Raw genomic sequence first — 24,408 nt, 5'->3', positions numbered from 1 at the left:
TTTTAGGGTGTGTCCAGGTGGGGCCCAAGAGTGGACTGTTTTGCCGCGTGGTTGGGCTTCAGAAATCATGGTCCGAGAGTGTCCTGGGATTCCGGTTTGACCCTGGAAAGTAGAAAGCGGCGTTCTAGCCGCCCTGGGATCTGGAGCCCTCGGGCTCCGGGGCTGCAGCGGGTCCCTTCCCCAGCGGGTGTGGTACTCAGCTCAGCTCAGCTTTTGTAGAAACACTTGTTTAGTTTTTGAGTATTTTACTCTGCTCAGCACTATGGGAGACGTTTGTCACGGTGATGATGAAACAGCTAGCGCTAAAACCTAAGCAGTGTGCGGTCTACTTGGCCCGGTTCCGTCCTCCGCTGGGACCTCTCGGGAGGACACGTTCTACACCGCCCGCCTCATGAGTCCTCGCGAGCCCTCCGCGCCCCACCCCCGACCCCGTCCTTCTCTCCGTGGCCTCGTCTGTGCGGTCGTGGGGTCGCCTCCTTAAAGCTGGCTCCCACCCCACGGTCCAGGCAGCTCCAAAGCCGCCGTCCATGTGACAGGAAGCCCTGGCGTCGGAGGGCGCCCGGGGCCGGGGGCTGGCGAGAGCTCCTCCCCTGGGCTCGTGGTCAGCCTGCCGGGCAGCTGTCCTCAGATCCCTCGACGTCTGCTGACCCATGTGTTTGGGCCTGGGCCAGCTTCCGGTTCCCGCCTCTCAGGGTCCCGGGTCCCCTGGGGTGCTGGGGAGGGAGGCCCTGCGGCCCTGTGATGAGGGCAACTGGCCATCCAGGCGTGTCTGGCCGAGGGGGCCTGCAGGAGGCCAGCCCTGGGCGCCAGTGCCTCTGGAGGTCTGGGCGAGTGACCACCCGTCTTTGGGGTCATATTCCCATACTCGGAGTAGGTCTTGGTGCTCCCTGGGGACTAGCCCCCCAAGGCACAGCGTCTCCCCTTACCAGCCTCCACTGGAGCTCCTGGAAGCCGGCCGACGGGAGGATCCAACTTCCCACCGCTTCCCTGTGCGCCCAGGTGAGGCCTATGGCCTCCAGGTGGCTGGAGCGAGGGAGCGTTCCTGGGCCGGGAGGTGGGCAGGCTGTCAGCTGCACGTCCCCTCCCCTGTCTTCCTGGGGTTCAGGGAGTTCCCTCTCTCCCGCCACCCGTCCTGCGGGGACGCGTTCGGCCTCCAGGCAGGGCTGGCCTCTCCTCCCCTGGGTGAGGCCTCACGAGGTCAGCAAAGCAGCCTCTGGCTGTCGGTCTCTGCAGGACACCGTGCAGGCCGTGACAACGGGCCTGAAGCTGCAGCCCGTGGCTTACCCGAGCAGGTTCTGCCCTTAGACCCCTGTTGGGATGAAGTCGAAGTCTTCATTCTCACAGCAGCCCAGAGGGATATTTTTCAAGTATCTGAATGTTGGTAATTTATTTTTCCAAAATGGTGGCGTCCTGAGCCCACGGCTTTAAGAACGCCCAGCGTGCTGTGCGCGGAGAGGAGACCTCGGTGACCCGAGGAGGCTTCCAGAGGCCACCTGGGATGCTGTGTGTGACGTCAGCCATCAGGGAGTGGTCCTGGGGCCGTGCTCAGTTTGGACACAGCTTTACTCTTGAAAACATGCCTTTGGAAGCTGCATCTGGAAAAGCTTCCTTGGAAACTGCAGCAGGGCAGCTAGAAGCCCCCCCCCCCCCCCGCCCCTCACTGTGTTATTAGTGAGTCAAGGAAGTCGTTGTAAAAAGAGCACATGGGGCCCTGTGACTGCGAATCCGGGGGCAGCTCCGCTTTGTCCAGGGTGTGGACACCACAGCCTGGACGCGGTCCCCTCCCCTCTGTGCGTCCCCGGCCGCCTCCTCAGTGCTATGACTCAGCTTCCCTGCTGGTGACGCCCGGCAGCTGTCGTCGGCTTCCCTTCCGATGGCCTAAGTGCAGGAGGTGAGTCTCGGTCACAAGCCCGAGTTCTGGGAATCGTGTGAACAGACCCGCTGTCTGTCCCCAGCACACCCTGGGCGGTGGGCGGTCGTGCCCACCAGGCCCGGGCCTGGCGGCCCCTGGAGCTAAGGACACGACCTGCCCTGCCTGAGGACGCGTGGCCTGGAAGCGGGAGAGGGCTCCTTGCCTGGGGGAAGGCGGGCATTTTATTAGAAGAGGTGGCAGGGGGGCAGGCTGGACAGGTGCCACGGTCAGGTGTCAACAGAACAGCGACAGCATCCCAGTCTCCGGAGCTGGGCCCGTCATCTGTTTGACAAATGGGTGAGCGCTGGAAGGTCCGTGCGCCTGTGCTGGTTCCCACCGGCTGAGTCGGAGGTTCTGTCTCGTTGGCTGGAGATGCCGACCTCTTTCCTGGGCACTTGCCAACAGGAAGAAACTGGAGTAGGTGCCGTGGTGAGGGAATGGGGGCCTCGGGGTCCCGGCCAAGCTCTGAGGGCAGCGCCCAGGGCTAGAGTTGGGCCCAGCCTCCCGTCTCCCTCCACCAGTGTGCACCGGCGGGGCGCTGCCGGCCTTCAGTGCCCGAGACGTCAGGTCTCTCAGCTTAGCGTCCGGTTTAACGAGCGTTTGAATTGTGACAGTTCCATGTGCTTTTGGGGGTACACGAGCAAATGGTTTGTTTGCAAATACAGTTTTGGGTGAATTCAATTGAAACGCAGTTAAACATCACTGAATTTGATGCTTAAATAGTCAATTGGGACATTTCGTGTGTTACTATGTGTCTCTGCTGGCCGGCAGCTCCCTGGGGTCGGCCTTGAACTTGAACTGGTAACTACGTGTCTCATGTAGCACCTGCACAAAACTCAGCCCACGTGTGTCACTGGGTGAGGGAATGCCTTTTGGTGTTTAAAATAACATCTTCGATAACTTAGGATCTTTCTAAATTGGTAAGTCCAGTGGTTCATGTTTTCTTTACCTTGAAGTTATTTTTGAAAAATAGAAACCCCACGTGTTCCTCTCCTGGTCCCTTGGTTTCTCTTCAGATGCTCCCAGCCCACAGAAAACTTAGCAAATCCCGGGCTCGCTCAGTCCAACGATGACTCATGTGACTGAATCAAAACTGGCAAAAAGTTGAAGTCAGAACGTGTTAGTTGTTTCAGGACTTAATTCTCAGCTCCCCTTTTCCTGGCTCGGGTACAGGGTCAGTTACCCCTGCTGATTTGATCAGTTTCTTTTTTCTGGACACTGTTGCCTTTCTCTCCGAGGGGACGCAGACTGCAGAGAACTTCCCCCGCAGACCCTGGGTGGGCAGTGATCTGACGCTGTGTCCCCAGGGCTCTCCTTGGCCTTGTCTGGTTTCCGTCAGCCTCCCTTGAAGGGTGGTCTGTTCGGAGCTGGGTGCCCACCGGATGACCAGCTCATTGCAGAGGGATGGTGCCTGCTGGCGTCTGGATGCCCAGCCCCAGGGGAGCTCGGGAGGGCGGCTGGGTGCGTACAGGCTGCTGTCACCCAGCCCACGGAGCTCAGAGGCCCACGGGCAGCCCGCAGGCTCGTCCCCTTCTGTTCTACGGTCAGGTCTGTGGTGGAAGCTTAACCAGTGACGATTCCCTTTTCCGACCTCTGTCTGGATGAATTTTCCCTGAGGAAAATCAGAAGCCTCGTGGGGATTCCGCTGGCAGGACAGCAGGAGTTCGTGTTCGCGGTGCGCGCTCGGGGGACCGTGCTGTGTCCGGTCTGTGCAGCCGTCGCCACAGTCAGGAGCGTCCTCACCCGCGGGGTCCGCGCCCCTGGCAGCCCTTCGTCCCGAGTTCTGCCTCACTGGGCATGACTGCATCTGTGCTCACCAGGGGCTCTGGGCTTTGTTCTCCTGTCCTGGAATGTCTTTGTCTGCTTTGCGTATCAGGGCAGACCTTGCCTCCCAGAGCGGGTGTGAGGGGAGAGCAGGGGGCACGCGGCTTAGTGCCGCTTAGAGGTCTGCTCCAGCTTCCCAGGGAAGCCCCCGGGCTGGGCTGGGCTTCCTGCGAGGGTTTTAAACTGTGATCTCAAACTCTTCAGTAAACACAGGGCTGTTGGGGACAGTTTCTTCCTCAGTGAGCCCTGGGAGCTGGGAGCTCGGCCACGTCGCACGATCCTGGGACAGCCATCCATCGTGAAGTTCCCCGTTACCCTCCGAACGTCTGAAGATGTGTAGGGACGTCCGTTCTCTGGTTCCTGGTGTCGGAAACGTGTGTCTGCTCTCCCGTTTTCTCCTGATCGGTCGCCTAGACGTTTTTCCGTTGTATTGACCTTTGCAGAAACCCAGCTTTCGGACGCATGGATCTTTCTCTTTGGTTTTTCCTTTCTCTGTTTTGCTGATCTCTGCTCTGAGCTTTATTGCCCTCACACGCACGGCTGCGCTGAGCGCTTGACGCTCCAGGCTCCCTGGTGTCCTGTCTCTGTCCCTGGAGCTCCAGCTGTCCTGTCTGCGTCCTGTGGGTTCTCGCCGTCCCTTGGGCAGCAACCTGGGGCGGTTCTGTGCTCACCTCCTTCGTTTTCACTCCCTCAGGGATCCTGTCCATTGCTGACCCATGCGCGGTATCTTGAAAACAGTTGTTTCATGTATTTTGTCAGCTTTTGGTTGTTTCAGCCGGGAGGAGGTCTGGCCCCTGTTATCCCATCTCTTCTTGTAATTTTGTAAAACCTTCATTAAATTCTTCTGCAGCTTTATAGCAGTGTGGCTTATGAAGAAAGTAACAAGTAGAGTAACGCTTTCACACGCCCCAAACTAAAAACCGTCCAACCCGCTGCTCCCCGTTTGCCTTTGGAAGGCTGTTGTGTCGGGCAGGGGGGTTCAACTGCAGCTGCAAAGTAAATGGTCGCAGGGTCTCGGCGGCTTAAAGCAGTGTGAGCTCCTCCTTCCCTCACACAGAACCCAGGGCAGATGTCCTCGCTGGCAGCTGTCACTGGAGGCTCTGCGCTCAGCCCGGGGCCTGCAGACCCGGCCAGCAGGGCCGTGGCCTGGGTGCCACGCCCTTCGCCCACCTGTGGCTGCGGCTGCTTCTGACGCCAAAGGCAGAGCTGGGTAGCTGTGACATGACAGTACCTTTCCTGTCTGGCCCTTTAAGGTAACGGTGCTCTACCAGTGACCTGGGGACCCAGGCTCTGTCCACCCTGTAGCTCTGCTGTCCTGGTCCCTGGCCCTCCAGGCTGTCAGGGAAGCGGAGGGGGGAGTGAGCGAGAGGAGGGTCCAGGGCTTCGACGGCCCCGAGGGGACACACCACTTGTGCGCACATTGCCTGGGGGGCACTGGTCTCCTGTCCCCACCTGGTGCCTGGCGGTCTCTGGCACGTTGTTTAGGGCCTTCCCGGGAAGGAAAACTGCACTGGGAGTGTCGGACGTGCTGGACGGGCGGTGCGTGGCTGCCGTGCTGCCTTCACTGTGTCCTCTCCAGGCGCTGCTGTTGCATGTGGGCACCTCTGGCCCCTCACGTGCAGAACAGAGATGGCTGCGAGGTGTCGGCCCTGCTTCCTGTGCCGCATGGTGGCCCCCTGCTCCAGCCCCCCGTTAGTTTAGGCCCCACTGAGGGCTGTAGCAGGGGCCATCATGGGTAAACAGAGCTTAAAAACTAGAAGCTCCTTCTTCTAACAAGAATTTTGTTCATTCCTCCTCAACAGAGAGCTGCGCCGTGTAATTATCGTGGCAGGTGTTGAACCGCCTGTGGCGGTAACCCATAGATCACAGTCGGGTTTCTTAGAAGCCAAGCGCTTGACTCCAGATTTTCTGCCAGGACGAGGCATATTTGGGTTTACACTGGGTTTTTGGAAATTTACAGGCTGCCTTCTCTCAGGCCCTGCAGGGGTGGTCATCGTGGGTGGAGTTTGGCTGGAGGTACAGCCTTTCCGCCCCGGGGGGTGGGGGTAGGTGGGGGGCAGCATCTCCCCAGCAGCTGCAAGCAGGAGGTTGTGGAGGCTGCCCCTCACCCACTCCAGTGCCCTGTCCTGTTTACTCTTCTTTTCCAACATATTTTTAAATATTTTTATGCAAGCTGTACATGTTCATGGTAGAAAAATGTGAAAATACAAATAAAAACACCATAATAAATGACTCACATTTCTATCATTAGAGGAAACTGTTAACCTGCCGGGCTTTCCCTCAGATACACGAACAGTCATGTGAGCGCACGTGGACACGGAATGCTGGGGTGTCTGCATGTCTGTCCGTGTCTGCCGCTCCATCTGTCTGTCAGCCGTCTACGTCTGCTGTGTTCTGTGGATCGTCTGCAGGATGCGGGGCGCACGGCCCCGAGGGCGCCTCTCACACCTGACCGTGGAGACGTGGCACGCGCACCTGTGCGCCCTCCCTCGGTAGCCGCACTTCGATGGTGGTCCCGGGTTTTCTCTCTGGAGGCTTTGATGCCAGCACGTCCTGAAGACTGTGCCAGCTCCTGTGTGGGCCCCTCCCCAGGCTGCAGCGCAGCCTGGCTTATGTTGGGTCCCGGCCACCCCGTCTGTGGCCAGTTTCCTGTGTGGTCTCTGCCCTGTGGTTGGATGTCTCCGCCGGGCCCCGAGATCTGAGGTGGGAGGGGCTGGGAGAGGCCCAGCTCAGCACCATCTCTGTCAGCGGAGGCGAAGTTTAAGGTTGATTCTCGTTATTCGCAGGGCTGTGTTCTACGTAGTCTCTGCGAATTCTGTTAGTGACCCAGGACCCTTGCTTCCAAGAGACACAGGGTCAGCGTCCAGCCCGGCGCAGGCCACGGCACTGTTGTCATCCATCAGTTGAGGCACAACCCGGCTTTGTGAGCTTCTGTTTAGATACCTTACTTGACGTCTGTTGTTGGTTTGTCAACGTGGAGCTCAGGGCAGCACAGACTCGTGCCCGGAGGAAGCCGACCCCACACACACGTGTTTTCCCCGTGACCGGACGCCTGTTGGCACCGCACTCGGGGGCAATTTTAAACAGCAGAGTCACCAACAAAAGGCACAAAAATGCGAGCAACATGGCACCAAATAGACCCTGAAAAGGACACTGGACACATCATCGTCATCTCTGTGCCCGTCCTCGGTGGTGACAGAGACACCACGAGGATCGACTTTGGGAAAATTCTCAAATCCGGAATCCGTGAGCGATGGGGCGGGACAGCGCCCTCCCGTTTTCCAAGTGGAGACGCTGTGACCTCAGGGCGCGGGGACTGGGGAGGGGCCTCGTCGCGCTGCCTGCCCCGCAAGGTCTCCCCTCGCTCACCCCAGGCCTTCCTCGGAGTGGGGTCTCAGGGTTTATGTGGCTGGTTAGGAGCCGGGCAGTTCCCCCCAGAGCAGCAGGACACTTCTAACCTTCAGCAGTCTCCGCCTAATCTTCTCTGGGGAGAAAGTTTCTTGCCTTTGAGGTTCTGTCAAGTTCAAAGTTGTTAATTATTATATGCGACATGCCAGGAGGAACCTGCGTGGAGATATTGCAGGCAAGGTGCCGGGCGTGGAAATGGACAAGGCTGCCTTCGGTTTGGCCAAGCTGTGGTCTCCTGGGCAGGGAGACGGAGCCACGGTGTTGATGACGGAGGCTGACCTTGTGGGAGATGCCCGTCCCACTGAGGGGGAAGGAGAGCTCGTCCAGCCAGGCTGCAGCTCAGGGTGTGGTCGGCCCCGGCCGGGGCGCTGGTTCCCAGCTTTCCCGATGTGCACCCCTGGGCAGGGTTCTCACCCCTTGAAGCCTCGGTTTCCCACCTGCAGGGGCGTCCTGGGCATGAGGAAGGGGATGCGTGTGTAACTCCTGACACAGCCTGCCTGGTCGATGCTCTGCTGGGGAAGCTATTGTTATCATCACATCTGGGTTTATTGATCCGGACGTGAACCAGAGGAGTCCAGAGGAGGGAAGACAGGCAGCGGGAGAGAGCTAGGACGCCGGGGCTCCTTTAATTGAAGCAGATACTTGCAATGCAAACAGGAAATACCACCAGGCTCGTTTTCAGTGCTTCTTAGATAGGCGTTCTCTCTCCCAGGCCAAACCCAAGTGTTCAAGAAGCGTCTAAACTCCCCTTGTGATGCTGCACCCGGAAGGTGCCTTTCATGGGACCCAGGAAACGCTCCGTAATCGAGCTCCTGCCTTTCCCAACTTTTCTAAAATGCCGTTCCTGCCAGATCTAACGTTAATTATTTGCTAAGAATTAAGGATGTGAGTGGAAATTCAGAGTTACTCTAAATAAATGAAAGGCTGGGATTGGTAAAGATGGGAAGATTTTGCCCCTGCAACGTTTGGATTGATATGTTCCCGTCTGTGGGGAAAAGTGAGGCCAACACAGCCCTCAGGCGGGAGATTTCTTTACTCAGAAAGAAATGAGATTGCAGACAAGTGCGGAGCCGTTCGCCCAGGAATGCGGGCTGCACCCATCTGCAGCGCTGGTTACATTTATGCTTCTTTTCCTCGTCACGGCTTCCTTTAGGGGAAGAGCCTAGATTAGGCTTGTCACTTCCTGGAATGAAACAATATTTCTAAAAGTCCATAACCAGCTAAGCAGCACTTCAACTTTTAAAAATAGCAATTAAAGCGGGTGCAGTTAGTCATCGTTGTTACTTATTCAGACACGTGGGATGTTGGTATTGGCATGGCAGCGGGTGGCCAAATATTAATCCTGAGCATTTGTTTCCTTGTGCGTGTTATTTTGATGTGCAATTTTCTTAGGTCAATGCCTGTGTCACCCCTTCCATCCACTCACCCACGCATCTCTCCGCCCATCCATCCATCCATCTGCCCTTCCATCTGTCCGTCCATCTATCTATCCATCCATCCATCCATCTGCCCTTCCATCTGTCCTTCCATCTGTCCGTCCATCTGTCCGTCCATCCATCCATCTGCCCTTCCATCTGTCCGTCCATCTGTCCGTCCATCCATCTATCCATCCATCTGCCCTTCCACCTGCCCTTCCATCTGCCCGTCCATCTGTCTGTCCATCCATCTATCCATCCATCCATCCATCTGCCTTTCCATCTGTCCACCCATTCATCCATTCATGCATCTATCCTTCCATAACCACCTACGGCTTCATCCATTCATCCATCCATCCATCTGCCCGTCTGTTTGTCCCTCCCCCCCTCATTCTGGTGTCCTTGGTAAGTGTCAGGCACTGGTGCTGAGATGTGTAGACCCCACTGCCATGAGGCAGAGTCTGTGGTGTAGGCTGTGTGCCTCTATCCTGATGCAGACCTGTCCCCAATCCGTCCCACCCCCGTGGTTCAGGGGTGGGGTTGGAAGCCCAGCAAGGGGAGGGGGTGGTTATAGAAAGGAGGTCGCCTGGGAAGAACTTTCTTAGACCCAAGCCTCTTTCCTCCTAAACTCAGAATGCACTGGCTTAAAATCCAACTTCCTCGTTATTTTCCCTAGTCTTAGAGAAGCCTTCTTCCCATTTTTCTGTGGTTTCTCAGAGTTGCGTGTCTAGCAGCCTTTCTCAGCTGGGTTGTGAGAGAAGGAAGCCCAACAGAAAATGATTAGAGTGATTACTTTCTCAGTTCTTTCAAGGATCCTGCTGGACTAGTACCTGGGTGCTGGAGATAACCCAGTGCATTACATGCGGTGGGCGCTGCATTAGGGCTTCTCGATTTCTCACTGGAGAAGGACTGTGAGACCATAAGAAGTCTGGACATCAGGGCACAGGGAGAGGACTGCGCCGGCATCCCTGCCAAGGAGAGGCCGGCGAGGCGGGTCAGGCTGGCAGCGTGGGATCCCCTTAATGAAAGCGGAGGGGAAATTTCAGGAGGGACCACCTCGGCTAAGGTGGTCGGCTAAGGACCACCTCGACCACCTTTCCTCCCGTCACAAGGCTCCGTTTCGTGTCCCCTCCCCTCGGAACCTTTCCTGAGGGCTCGCCTCTGACCATCCACTTTAAGGTCCTTGGGGTTTATTATTGGCCCCGCACTTCTTTCGTCCTGGTTGATGAAACCCCATCGCTTACACCCGAGAAATGTGTTCTCATTCAGTAATGAACTTGGCTTGCACGTCCCGTCTTCCTAAAAACTCAAGATCTGTGTGTGTAGGAAGCCTCCTCGGTTAGATGCTCCCGGAGCGTCTTGGTGGAGGGTAACTATTTGGTATCAGTATCTGTTGATTCTGTTTTTGATCCATTTCCTCCGTGGTGGTAACTACGGCGCAGTCTGATTCGAGGCTGTTAGAAAAGCAACAGGAAAAATCAATCTGTTTGGTAGAGCCTGAAATCTGCTTCCTGGGCTTGGTCTCTGCTGGGTTCTGTGACTGTCCGCTTGCCAGTTGGCTAAGTCTTGGACGAACGCCCAGTGGGATAACATGATTTATCCGTTTATTTTGCTGAACTCAAAGAGTAAGCTCTGTCTGTCTCTGTAAGAACAAACTCAGCCCATTCAATTGTGTAAATTATAATATTTGTTGTAACAAGTAGGGTACATCTCAGCACGCTTGGGTGTCTGTGGTGGTTAGCTTTATGTGTCAACTTGGCTGGGACACAGTGCCCAGATATTTGGTCAAACATTATTCTAGAGGTTTCTGCGGAGGTGTTTTTAGAGGAGATGAACACTTAAGTCAGTAAGTAAGCAGATGGCCCTCCACGGCGCAGGTGGACCTCACCCCCATCAGTGGAAAGACTTAAGAGAAGAAAAGCAGGACACGGCCCTGGGAGCAGACGGCGGCCCTTCCCTGGGGATCCATCCTGCAGGCTCACCTGCAAACTGTGGACCTGCCGGCCTCCACAATAAGTCTTTCCTTAACAGAAACCAATCTCAGTCTCTCTCTGTACATGCGCACCCCCCCACCCCCACACACACGCACACACACGTCCTGTTGGTTCTGTTTCTCCAGGGAACCCTGACTGATGCCGGTCCGTGTCGAGTGTCGCGTGACCCTGGTTCTCTCAGCCATAGCTGGTTGGATCCAGGTGGATACCAGATCCAAGACAGTCAGTCCACGTGCTGGCCGGTTACTTGTGATCAGGCTTAGCTCAGACACATGTCTCTCTGGGGAACAGGAACTAGAAAATACTAAGGGAATAAACAGTCAGCGGTGGAGCTGAGGCTGGCAGGCTGTGCTGTGAGGGTCCAGGGCAGCCATAAAAGCCCATTAGAGGCTCAGAGCTCCAGTGAAGCAGAGAGGGCAGAGGTGGGGCAGGGGGGTGGCTGGAGCGCGGACACCTGGACTCCTGTGAAGGCACCTCTGGCCCGGGAGAGAGACTCTCAGAGAAGAGCCAGAGGGTGTGGCGCCCCTGTTCCTGGTTGAGGCTGCAAGTTGTTGAATGAGTTTTTATTGCTTGAGCCCAAAACTTGATTAGTTTGTTTAAAATTACATTTAGCAAGGAAAGGAAAAAAAACATCTTTTAGTTATGAGCTATTATATAAGCGTGATCGTTCATTTAAGATTTTTTAACACGGTAAGGAAAAGAAAAATACTTTCTATCCCGCATCCCGTAACCCTTGGGGCGTAGAAACTTTGTCTCTTCCCAGGGCGTCCGTGGACTTACTTCTGTATTACTGATCTCCTGACCCTCCACGAGGAGAAACCTGTGTGCCTGTGTGCACCCTGCCCCTCCCTCCACCTGTCCCATCTGCTTCTCCGTCTGTGAGCTTTCCTCTGTGCCTGGATCACCTTGGTGACCCAGGGGTGGTGTCAGTGGGTCCCTGTGTGCCTCTCCCCGCTCACCCCGAGGTGGCCGTCTTCCAGGCACGTGGTCTCCGTCCTGACTCACTGAGCGTCTGGTTTCCAGGTGAGGCCACAGCACGGCTGTGGGCTGATGTCTGTGCCCGGCAGGTGGCAGGTCAGGGGCGGAGCCAGGACCGGGCGGCAGGTGGCAGCCGTGGACATGCTGGGCCGCCGGTGTCCGTCCATTTAGTCTGGCCAGCCCTGCAGGGCGCGGGGTCGGGGTCCACGCGCGTGGATGGTGCCTTGAGCGCGTGCGGAGCCAGGGGGAGGCCGGGCCCGTCAGCAGGTGCTTTGGCGTCTCTTCTGGTGGTTCCTGACCTGCCCGTCCAGCCGGGCTAATGTTCTAATTCTGTGATTCCTTCTGCATGAGACTCCGCTGTTAATAGGACTTGCCCATGTCAGCAGTTTCACCATCAGGTAAATGAGGCGAGTCTCCGGAGCTGGCCCGTGGAGTCTTCCCCGTGGTGTCCAACATCCCTTGTTCTTGCTGGTGTGGTTACCAGTCAGGAAAGCCGCTGAGACTGGTTGGATCCACCTGCCGCGGCTGAAAGCGTTTGTGCTGATCCGGGGGCGTCGGACCTGGGAACGCGCTGTGGACTCCTCGCTGGGTAGAGACCTGCTGGGGGATGGGCAGTGGGAGGGGAGTCTCACACGGCCGGGTTTCTGGACATGGACTTGGGATGGCTTCGGCGCCCCAGAGAAATGCTATGCTGAAATTACACCAGTCTTTCCAGCCGCACCTGCATCTTCACCAGGTGGAAACTGGGGCTTGCTGGGTGCCGCTCTGATGTCTTCAGGTCACACTGATGGGGGCTGGTGGGACTGTGCCTGGGGAAGGGGGGTCTCGGGGACACGCTTTTGGCGCGGAGGATGAGGCCCCAGGCCCCCCTGTAGGCTGCCCAGGTGGGCTGTGTGGTTTCAGGCCAGTTAACTGCCTTCTCTGAACCTCTCCTCTGAGTGTGAGATGAAGGCTCACCGCGCACGCCAGCGGGAGGTGGCCCATCCCTTTCCGGGCTGCCGCGCACTCGGTGCACCTGTGACCTGTGCCCACCACCCCCGCCCGCTGCCGCCTCTCTGGTCCTGTCCCCGGCCCGTTTCCTGCTTCGCTGGTCTCGGTTCATGTGGTCCTCACAGGAGAGGCAGGGACATCATCCCCTTATCCTGCAGATGAGCAAACCGAGGAAGGATCAGAGAAGTCAAGGCATTTGTCCAGGATTGCACAGCCAGGGAAGAGCAGAGCAGGGATTTGAATCTGGACCTGCCTGGTGCCCGACTCGGAAACTGATCCACCTACGCAGAGCAGCTCTCGGGGCGCCCTGTCCTGGAGGAGGTGTGTCTGTGGACACACGTGGGCACACATGCACAGATTCCTCCCATGTCCCACGTGGGACCTGGACGGAAGGCTTTCGGGGCCCCTTGGATGGGCGCAAGGCTCGCGGTGGCCACTCAGGGCGAGACCAGGGCCCAGGCCCGTGTCTTCACCCCTGCAGCCCCTCGGGCTTCCACGGGCTGGAGCGCGAAGCCGGGCCCGGCAGAGACCCCGAGACCCCTTGCGGGGGACAGGGGAGCTGCGGTGTTGCAGAGACCCCGCCCACGCGGAGACGCGCTCACCCGCACCTGCTCCTGTTCTCCGGCAGAAGCGGAGCTCCGTTTCCCACGCCTGGGCCGGGTTCTGCTGGCGTGTGTGCGCACTGCTTCCTGGGCTGTTGCTCTCTAGAAGGGCGTCAGGCCACCGTGTTTTCACTGACGCGCCGCGCTGGGCAGAACGGATTTCACGCTCGTCCAGGCTGCTGTTTCGGCTCCGCGTTTGCTTGAGAGACAGAGGGGGGCCTTTTGCCCTAATTGCACTGCTGTCTTCGGCTTTGCCCCCTGCATGGGGGCGTCCTGGGATGCCGTGAAGGGGCCTTGGGAGAGAGGAGTCTTTGGTACACAGCTATGGCCATTTTTGGTCTGGAAAGCAAGAAAAACACTGATTTCGGTTTTTAAACAGCCGTGGGAGAAGTTCGGGCATTTTTCCCAGAGGACGCAGCCTGCAGCGCGTGAACCAATAGATACATTTTGTTCATCCGTGAGGCGGTGCGGGGCGGTGGGGGGCGGGCTTGACATTGCACGTGGCCCAGACGATGCCCCTGACACGGAGGCCCAGGAACGGTCAATCTCCTGGGACGGTGGGCAGACAGCTGCCTCACCGCACCCTCGTCCAGACCCGGAGCAGCCAGTGCCTGCTTTTGCTGTCCTGTGAACTCTGCATTTTACGTTTTTAAATAGTTGAAAACAGAAGGTAGTGCTTCCTGATGTCGCAGGTTTTTGCGTTTCAAACCTCAGGTGTGATCACAGCTGCGCATGATCAGAGCAGGTCCCTTGCTGTGGCACTGCCTTCGGCTACGTAGCCGTGACAACAGAGTGGAGAGGTTGCCATGGAGACCGCGTGGGACCGAATCCCACCATCTTTCTGCCCGGCCTTTTAGGGGACAGGGTCACTGCCTGGGCCCACGTGGCCAGTCTTGGAGCACAGCCAGCTGCGCCTTCCTCTGGCACCTTCCCCGGTTCTGGGAGGGGAGGGATGGGATCTGGGCTGGAGTTGGGCCCCTCGAGTGCTCCCTGGGGGCCCAGCGATGGTGACACCAAGGAGGTTCTTAACAAATGACCCAGCGGTCCAAGTGCAGTGGCGAGGCGATGAACCGAATCGTCCTCAAATGAGCAGCGTCCCTGCTGACTCCTGGCGGGCTGGAGAGGTTGCAGGGGCAGTGCATCTCTTGAACGCTGTTTGCTGAGGGCTGTCCACAGAGCCCCCCCTCCAGCACTGAACTGCCCTCGGTTGTCAGCAGCAGTGACGCAGTGATGCCTTCAGGGTGACGGACATGTTGGCTGTTGCGTGGTCTGTGCGGGCCATCAGGTGGAAACCAGGGTCCTCTCCGAGGTGGGAGCTCACTTCTCACTCCCAGTTGGCAAAACACTCTGAGCTCTTCCTCGCCTCTCTTTTTAGCTGTACGAGACCTAAAGCCAAACCGGAGTAAACGCTCTTCCACGTGAGCTTCCTTTGGATGAGTCAATACCTTGGTTTATTTCCCAAAGTCCGTTTTCGTTCGAAATAGTTTTCTGTCCTGGGCTTTGAACCATTCAGTGTTTTAAAAATTCTCTATCAGGAGAAAACAATGGCTTTTTTTTTTTTGCCTTCCCGTTTTCTCTTTATTCATACACATGACTCAGTGAACCAGACTTTACCGAGTTGATCAGAATGTTGTGGAAGAGTTGACCTAATTCAGGTCCCACCTTCAGGACGCTGAGCTGGGGCGGCGGGTTGAGGGCCCAGCAGAGTTTGGACGCTGCTGCCCCTCGCGGAGTGCGTCCCCCGCCCCGTGGGAAGGGCTGCCGACCCCCGAGCCGTGTTTTAGTCCCCCTCCCCAGGAGTGGGAGGTGGCCGCGCAGGAGGACCCGTTGGCCCGGAGACGGCAGCAGCTCAGGGCCCGTCCCGGGTCCGTCCGTCAGCAGCACTGAGGGAGCCCCTCCAAGCAGGTTCCGTTCTCTCGAGCCAAGAGGTGGGCCCCTGGTTCCACGTGCTTACATCCTGGAAGCGGAGACGACAGAAAGATGAAACACTTAGCGAATTGTGTTGCAAGCACCCACGTCCCTCCTCTGTCCGTGTGGCCTTTTTCTGGGACCTGAGATTCTGGATGAAGAGCAGACGCAGCAGGAAATTCAGAGCTGTTTCTGGAGAATAAAGGACTCGCCCCTCGGGCACCCCCGGCACCCAGGGGCCTGCACATTACCCACCTCCTGGGAGGGCTCCAGAGGGAAGTTCTCTAGAGACCCCGACGCCAGCTCCCCTCGACGGGAGCGCCAGCCCTCGGTGGGGGGGGGGGGGCACGATTCCGCCGGGGCCCCTCTCCCTGCGCCCTGAGGCTCCTGGGTGGGGAGGGCCCGCCTGTTCTCTGGTGCCCTGGACGTCATCCGAAGAAGCCAGGCCCGGAGTGCCGTCTGCACAACTGATCGCACAAGGGCCGCTCTGTCACTGATAAGTACAGGCGTTTTCCTGGCAACTGGGCTCTGCTGCCACGTCGGACGACATAACGTTTTCTGTGTTTTACAGAAGTCCACAGCACAGGGGGAGGAAAAAGCAGACCCAGCAACCTGGCCTTTTGCCACGGTGGCGGTTCAACCGCTGACCTCTGTGACTCTTCTGAGCTCGTCCCTTCAGGCCGCCTGGGGTCACCTCGTGCCATGGCAAGGAGGACGAGGGGCGGAACCTGGGCAGCCAGGACTTCGGGCCCCTGACGGCTCCACTCCTGAAAGTAAAGCGCTTTTTAACAGGTGTGGGGCTGAGGGGCAGCCAGGACGCGTGGTCACCCTGGGCCCTCGGGAGGGATGGGCTGTCATGTTGTTGAAGTGGACGCTGGACCGTCCGGTGTCCGGGAGCACCCTGCACATGCAGAGATGGCGTGTCCAGGCCCTGGGTCCCGCTGGAGCAGGGCTGTCCCCCTGCGATGGGTGCAAGTGTAGGTTCTGTCACTGTCCCTCGTCCAGGATACCTGGCCCCATGTGGCCTCTCCCCAGCCTCTGACCAGAACCCACGTGCTCTTCACCATCGGATGCTGCTTTTTTCTTTGCTGACCTACATTTCTGTTTTGGGTTTTGTTTTTTAATTAATTAATTTTTTATATTTATTTGGCTGCATCGAGTCTTAGTTGCAGCGTGCGGGCTTCTCTCTAGCTGTGGCACGCGGGCTTAGTAGTTGTGGCGCACGGGCTTAGTTGCCCCGCGGCACGTGGGATCTTAGTTCCCCGATCATGGATCGAACCCACGTCCCCTGCGTTGGAAGGCGAATTCTTAGCGGCTGGACCACCAGGGAAGCCCCTGTTTTGTTTTTTTTTAAATTTCAGTAATTTGAGTGAAGAAGGAGAGTGTGTGCCTATGACACCTGTAGGTGACACACTCCTGGGAGGATTAGTGAGTCCTTGATACAAATCAGGGTCCAGGGAGGCCTCGGAGGCTGGAAGGATGCACTTGGATGGACAGGATGAAGTTCTGTAACTGCTCGCCCGCATCACACGCTGAAGTCCTGCCAGTGCGTACAGGGAGGGGGCAGCACACACGCAGAGCCAGTCACGAGGCTTGTGCTTGGGAGGTACACCTGCGTGCCCAGTGTTTGTGAGAAGCTTTGCCTGTGTCTCAGCATCGGTAAAGCTTCACTTCTCCCGGGCAGCGTGCCGAGGGCTCTTTGGAGCTCACGATCGTGTACTTGATCAGGCTGTCTCTGCACTGGCGGCTGGGATACTCTGCGCCAGACCTGCGTCCCGCCGCCAGCGTCTGCTTCTCCATCTGTCGTGTTTCCTTTCCCCCTCATTCCTTTAGCTATTTCTTCTATTGTTTTCTGTGAAAGGAGGAAGAGATGAAAACCAATAAAAATACATGTATCATAGTGTCTCAACATTCTGTGATTTCTAGCCATGACCCCTGTTTTTTCAAAGCTACTCAGTAAATACTGAATTGAGTTAAATTATATATATATACACATACATATATTTAAATTTATTTTATTTATTTATTTATTTTGGCTGTGTTGGGTCTTCGTTGCTGCGCGCGGGCTTTCTCTAGTTGAGGCGAGCGGGGGCTACTCTTCGTTGCGGTGCAAGGGCTTCTCACTGCGGTGGCTTCTCTTGTGGCGGAGCACGGGCTTCACTAGTTGCGGCACGCAGCCTCAGTAGTTGTGGCGCACGGACTTAGTTGCTCCGTGGCACGTGGGATCTTCCCGGACCAGGGCTCGAACCCGTGTCTCCTGCGTTGGCAGGTGGATTCTTAACCACTGAGCCACCAGGGAAGCCCTGAGTTAAATTATATTTTAAAAATCAGCAGCATCAGTACTGGATTTTGGGGGGGACTAAAAGTGAGTCCTGTGGTTAAGTGTCATGAACGTAGGTGAACCCAACTCTGCAGTGAAGCGCGTGATGCCAGAAACGCCTGACGCATCACTTTATCACCTAGAGACACAGCTCCCGTCGAGGGTGTGACGTTCAGGCTCTCTCCTTCCTGGAGCCTGGGGTCAAAGACAAGGGCATTGGTTCCTGAGCCCTCACGTCCCTCGGAGGAGAGAAGCACTGACCTTGGGGAGGCCACCCTTGTAGGGGGAGTGGTGGGCAAGTATTAGGGTGACCGGAGGTGGCATTACCCATCCTTCAAGGCTGCTCCCTGCAGACACTGCTCTGGGGTCTGCCCGGAAAGAGGGGCGTCGGGCCTTGCCTTCCTAGCATAGCTGGCAGGCATAGGCGGGGTGAGGTCCAGTCCCACTGACATCTGCGCCGCTCAGACCTGGCCTGGGAGGCCCCGTGCTTGGGCGCCGTGTTTCTGGCGGACGCACCCGGGTCAGCCCTTAGGGATGTGGTTGGCGAGGGCTCCGAGCGCTTAGGCAGGTGGACGTGAGCACGGGAAGCGTGGTGCGTGTGCCGCTGGGCCCTCAGGCCTGTCCCCGCCTACTGTCACTTTACTCCTCCAGGCCCCTCCCACCAGCGGTGGCCACGCCTCTCAGCCTGGGGCCGCCCCCGCCGACTGTGTCCCTCCCTGCCGCCGTGCACAGCCTGCCCTTAACCTTCGCCTGCTCGCGGGCTGCACCAGCCCCTGGGCTCTGGGGGGCCTGCCCGCCTGGTCTGGACGTGCAGTCGCCTTTGGGCTGCTTTGTCCCCGGTCTCCAGCCTCCTGGAGCCCTCACCGCTCAGCCGCATGCTGGGAGCAGAGGATGAAAGGCAGTGCCCGGGCCTGGTTCCCGCAGGTCACCCGCTCCCGTGCGACGCCGGGCTCCCACAGCGTGTGGCGTGTGTGGACCACGTGTGTTGATGGAAGTGATGGGCACTTAGCAAGCCCAGAGATGTCAGCTGTCATGACGCCTGTTTATCCTTCGGCCCAGCCACGCCTTTCTAGGAATCGATTCCGTGAATACCTCAGCGACAGTGTGAATTGAGGGGTCCAGAGAGCCAGTCCCGGCTACTGCCCGTGCCGGCTCGCAGCGGCCCTCCCAGGTGGCCCGAGCACGGGCCACGGTCGCTGCCCGGAAGGAGGTGCGGCCATGTCCACACACGACTGCGGGAAGCTCCGCAGTTTATCCCGGGAGGAGAAGCGTGTTCACAGTGAGCTGCCTTTTGTGCAAGGGAGGGAAATAGACACACGTTCTATTTGCTTAGATTTTCCAAAGGAAACAGTGGAAGGGTGAGGTAGAGTAACCCCAAAGAGCGACCGGGGAGGAGGGGAAGCTGTGAGGGGCAGGGATGTGGCCTCCAGACGCGCCTCGATGAACAGTTACTTACTTATTAGTGATAACGCTTTGGAACCGTTTATGTGTTGCAGGAAATGGAAACGAAAGTTCTGTCTGGCTCTGATGCACCGTGTGGGCCACGTGGAGGTGCACGTGGCTGCCCTGAAAGGCCCCTCGCCCAGCGCTGGCAGTGGGTTGGGCACACGGTCCACTTAGAGGTCTGCAGGCTGCATCCCTGGTCGGGGGACCTGGGTCCTCCATGCAGGCTGCCCATGGGCCTGAAGCATTAGGAGGGGTGGACGGGGCCCACCGGAAAGGCCGCCGCAGTCCCGGTCAGGACTTTTGTTACAGTGGTGGGAGCAGTGGGCTGGGCAGTCATGGACGGCGTCCAGCCCAAGAGTGAGATCGGGTTTGCAGACATGGCCGGGCCTGGCCAAGCATTGGTGGTAGAGGAGAGGAGGCGGACTTCATGTTGCACCTTGCCTGGGGAAAGTGGGCGGGCCTGGCGCTGCGCTAGGATCAGGGCGTGAGCGGGCTTGAAGGACCAGGGTTAAGCCTTGGGGGACAGAACCAGACGCTGACGGGGCCACCTTAGCCCTCTGAAGCTGAGAAGAAAGCCGGAAGTGCGGGGAGTGTTAGGGTCCCCGGGGCGCTGGCCCCATCTGCCCTCCCCTTCCCAGCTCCCCCCCAAGGGGGCCGCGCACTCTGTTCTGAATATGAACGTAAATTACTCTTTATTAGAAAACAAGCCTGTCTGTGCAGGGGAGGAGGGGTCCTGGGGGAGCAGCTGGTGGGCAACAGGGCCTCCAAAGAGAGTGAAGCCGGGTGAGGGTCAGGTGCTGACCGCTTGCCTGGGTCCCGAGGAGGCAGCAAATGCCCGAAGGCCGTGCATTGCACGCGCTGCCCGACGCAGACAAGGGTGGCTTCAGCCGCTCGAACAAGCGCTTTCCGGGGAGCCTCCACCGCAAACTCACACCAGTTCTGTCATCAGTGAGAGCTGTTGGATCAGGTCAACAGAATCAGATTCCTGAAAAGGTGATGAACGCCGAAAGGGCTCAGTAAGTGTCGTAGGAGAGCTGTCCACGCGTGACCTGCACCAGGATGCCCGTGGGGGTTTCCTGTGGCCGCCCTATCGAGGCACCACCGACAGGACAGGAGTCTGTTCTCCCCGAGTCCCAGAGGCTGGACGTCCAAGGTCAGCTGGCAGGGCGGGCTCCTTCTGTGGCCGCGAGGGGGCTTCTGAGCCAGGCCGTGCCGCCACGCCGCCCGCCGCCCGGCTCTGGAGGTTTGCCACGGTCCTTGGCCTCCCCCCGTGTGCCGTCTCCAATTCTCCCCTTTTTACAAGGACACCGGCCGTCTTGGACCAGGGCCACCCCTGTGACCTCACTGGGACTTGGTCACCTCGGGAAGGACTCTGTCCCCAAATAAGATCATGTTCTGAGGTCCTGGGAGTCCGGCTTCAACATGTGAACTGGTGGGGACACAGTTCAGCCCGTCATGATCCCTGCTGGGCTGTGATGGAAGGCATTCAGCCTGTGAGGAGGGAATTTTAATTTTTCTAAGATTCTTTGGTCAAGAAAGGGGTCTTTGTGTTTAGTTGTCAGTGACTTTCATACTTGGTCAACTGATAGATTTTAAGTCAAGCTGGGGGAGGGTGGGAGCGGGCATCTCAGCAGACCTTCTGTCCCGGCACTCCTGGCCCCGGCCTGAGCCCCGCAGGCCTGCCCCGTGTCCGCGCGTCTCCTGCTGCCGGGCCGGCTTCTGCCTCAGGCTCTGGTCTCTCCTGGGCTGCTCAGGCCCTCCCTCCGTCCACTCTTCTACTTGTGCATTTAATTTTATCTACCGTGTTAAGATGCACACACGAAAGAGCCTTGTTTTTCCAGCTCGCACGCTGAATGAGCTTTGTGGCTCTGAGCGTCCGGGCTAAATGTCCTTACTGGGGGAGTGAGTTCCAGCTCAGAGGTTACCGGAGGGAACCCCAGTGTTTCCACGCCTGCTCCAGGGGTGACTCCCTTCGTGAGGCCCTGCAAATCCACCCTGTGTGTTGTCTTAACACTGAGCCCTGAGCGTTCCCGTGGGCTGGCGGAGACGGATGGATGGGTGACCAAAGAACCTGTTGTCTCCCCATAATTATTGTTTAAACAAACTCTGTGAGGTGAGAGCGTCCACCTGTCATTCAGACAAATATTCATGTCTTTGTTAGCCTTGGCCCAGGGTTGACGCATCCAGGGAATGAACAGGGAGGCTTAATTTATTAAATGCCTTGTTACTGCTTGGAAACAATATTTAGAGATGACACACAACTAGTGACAATCGCGGATTTCTCTCCGTAAATGCATTTCTTGTCTCTTCACAGGGATCTTCGCTTTAACAGAATCAGAGAGATCCAGCCGGGGGCCTTCAGGGGGCTGAGAAACTTGAACACATTGTAAGTCCAAACGTTGTACTGGGAGCCGGTAGAAAAGAGATATCAAAATTATCACACCAGGGGCTTCCCTGCTGGCGCAGTGGTTGAGAGTCCGCCTGCCGATGCAGGGGACGCGGGTTCGTGCCCCGGTCCGGGAAGATCCCACATGCTGCAGAGCGGCTGGGCCCGTGAGCCATGGCCGCTGGGCCTGCGCGTCCGGAGCCTGTGCTCCGCAACGGGAGAGACCACAGCAGTGAGAGGCCCGCGTACCGCAAAAAAAAAAAAAAAAAAAAAAAAAAAAAAAAAAAAAAAAATTATCACACCTTTCCCTGTGGGTACATCCCGAGGCTGGGCTCTGAAAAATCATCACACCTTTCCCCTGGGGATACATCCTGAAGGCTGAGGGACGTCGACCCCATTGCCCGCTATGGGTGGGCATGGCTGAGAAGTTTTGCCGTGGAGCCTGACAGAGGGATTTGCTCGTTAAGATGCCAGGACTGGGTCCCAGGATTGGCAGCCGTCATGGCGTTTGTCCCCGTGTGTCTCATCTGACCTCTGTGAACCTGTCCATCCTCTGGGTGTGATCCAGGCCTGTGCTGGTCACGTCTCCCACTGCAGGGTCGAGGGGATGGCCCTCCTCTGAGCTAGTACGGGCCCTGGTGGGGTTGGGGTGCTGTCCAGCTGTGTCCCAGGGTTTAGACCCCAACTCCAGGCTGCCATGGGCTGTGCTGAATGCCGTGGGCGGAGACGGGTTCTGGCCCTTCTGCCCCAGGAGGTGACTGTTCTGTGCAGGCCCTGGGGGTCAGGAACGTTCACCACTGCTGTGTAAGCCTTGTGGGGGGGACACGGGTGGCTCGGGCCCAGCTCCCTCCTTGTGAAAAGGAAAGCTCTATGGTGAGACACCCACCTCCGGGACACCCTGCACCTCCGCGAGGGCCTCCCAGCTGGCTGGCGGGGAAATGGAAGAGACGTCTCTGTGCAGGAGAGAGGGGATTGCTTCTCCACTGTATGCAGAGCTGCGGCAGTGTGCGCTGATATGGACCTCCCTGAGGAAACCTGCAGCCGGGAGCACCCAGCACCAGCAGTGCTCTTGCTTGTGTTAATTTGCATTTAGCGAACGTCGGTATTAGGTCTGTGGCTTAATCATAACACGATTCAGAAGCGTGTTGTTTTTTAAATTCTTACTGAGACTTTCTTTCACAGGCTTCTCAACAATAATCAAATCAAGAGTATACCTGGTGGGTCATTTGAAGACTTGGAGAATCTAAAATACCTGTAAGTCATGACCAGTTCTTTACACCAGAGTCTGTTACCTGTATTCGGACTGTTTCCTCACTGAGCTAAATATTGTACTGTTCATGAATTATTGTGAATACAGTCATGTGAAAAAGAGGTTTTATTTTCGCAAGGTGAGTGAAACTTTGGTTGGGACTTTTAAAGTGAGCTGTTATCAGTATAAAGTGCTGCCTTATGTGATTTCTAGTGTTTATCTGCTAAGCCTTAAGTAGAATAGGTTGAATAAAATTAAAAACTATAGCCTCTGAAAATCATCCTCGGGTAATAATGACGCTTCTTGAGATGGAAGGTGGTGAGTTATGTTCAGCCACCAGTGTGGACAGCTGACATACTTTGTGGCATCTGAGCTTTCAGGGTGGGCGAGATGTGAGATGGGAATGACAGATCCCTCTGGAATGTCACTAATTCCTGCTAATTTTCCCTATCTTCCGCCAAGTGATTTCACCTCTTATTTTTATGTAGTTAAATTTTATTCTACCTTTAAAAACTGATTTGAATTAATGAGTTTATTAGCATTTAAAACATCTGCTTGTTGAAGTCACTTTTGCAGTTAGAAAGTGACCTCGCCTGGTTCAATACCTTCACAGGCACTTATTTTGAAGTTGGAAACTTTAACAAAACACTGAGTACATTGCTGGTTCTAACAGATTAGAAGTAAGTATCATGTGCTTTGAGGAAATTACTCTTCATTTTAGGACTGTTCAGCTAGACCCATTTTAATGAGGGATTGGTATCAGTGATTTGGGGGGAAACGTGTGGCTTAAGTGAACCTGGATGTCTCCAAGTCCTGTTGAGTTTAGGTGAGACAGTGGTTATGAGCAAGAGATAACATTAACTGTTTATTAAATACATCTTCGTCCACAAAGAATCTGAAAGTGTCGTGTCTACACACTTTCCTCCATCACTTTTGATGCAGTATATTAATTTTTCATTAACAATGTTCACACTAAGCTTTGTTGCTCATTTTTAAAATGAGGGAAAGGTCTTTTCATTTATTTACTTACGTTTTGTTTTGGTTTTTGATTTTAAGTGCTGTGTAAGCCCCAGAAGAAAGCCTGGATTTCTTAGAAGCAGAGTCCGTTAACTGAGAGCCAGTATTTGCAGTGCGTGTGTGCATGTTTAGTCTGTTTCTAAGAAAAAATTTTTTTATTTTTTATTTTTTTGGTTTGAATTACTTAAGAGCAACTTATCATTTACCCTAGTAGTTAGGGATACTTCAGTTTTCACTTAAGACAGTTTTTAAAAATCATACTTTTAAACCTCGTCTGCTGACGGGCTTCCTGTCAAGGCATCCACGTGCCAACCCTTCCCCCTCCCACCTGAACTCATCCGAGACACCCACGCGGTAGGTTCCAGGGTCACCGGGATGGGCTGAGCAGTGGTCGGGGGGTGGGGGCGGGGGGGGGAGATGGACCACTGTGAGAACAGACACCAGGACAGGGATGCAGCTGTGGCGGGAAGGTATCCCGTGACCCAGCCTTCTCCTCCGACTTCCCAGACCACATCGGGAGGGTCCATCCTGACAGGCACTGACTTAGGAGACCGTGCGGTATGCATCTTAAATGTTTGAAGAAGGCTTCCACAGTTTACTGATTATTGCAGCCTTGGTATTTATCTAATCAGTGCCAAAGTGTATTTTTGGAGGTTGAATGTTCCTTACGTGTTGGAGCTCCAGTGACTTCTGGTAAGGAATATACCTTTGCCTTCATTAAGCTTTCCGGATGATGAAAATTAACCCTTCAGGTAGTTAGAACTCATATTCAAAGGGTCAACTCTCTGATGAAGTAGAAAATTATGTATGATTTACTGTTAGATCATGATCAATACCGAGTTATTCTTAGGAAAACAGATTACGCTCCAGTGTCCTTACCAGCATGCATTCATACGTCCTAGCTTGGTTCAACTGCATGTACTGTTTGACAGGATTCCTTTACTCTCATCTTCTTGAAG

At 56.3% G+C, this 24,408-nt stretch overlaps 1 protein-coding gene across 2 annotated transcripts in view; it reads left to right on the top strand.

Annotated features, from left to right (window-relative positions):
- Window positions 1–24,408, top strand: part of PXDN (peroxidasin) — a gene marked incomplete at its 5' end in the record, with an annotated part of 67,492 nt that overhangs the window by 2,469 nt on the left and 40,615 nt on the right. For both annotated transcript variants that reach the window (XM_082672061.1, XM_082672060.1), the window contains 2 exons: window positions 21,112–21,183; window positions 22,366–22,437. In XM_082672061.1, coding sequence (XP_082528187.1) covers window positions 21,112–21,183; window positions 22,366–22,437 — 144 coding nt within the window. The remainder of the gene's footprint in view (window positions 1–21,111; window positions 21,184–22,365; window positions 22,438–24,408) is intronic.

Source organism: Grampus griseus (assembly GCF_964374135.1).
Source record: "Grampus griseus genome assembly, chromosome: 15".
Classification (NCBI taxonomy): domain Eukaryota; kingdom Metazoa; phylum Chordata; class Mammalia; order Artiodactyla; family Delphinidae; genus Grampus; species Grampus griseus.
Note: the sequence above shows the minus strand (reverse complement) of the source record. Positions and strands in the feature narration are given on the sequence as shown.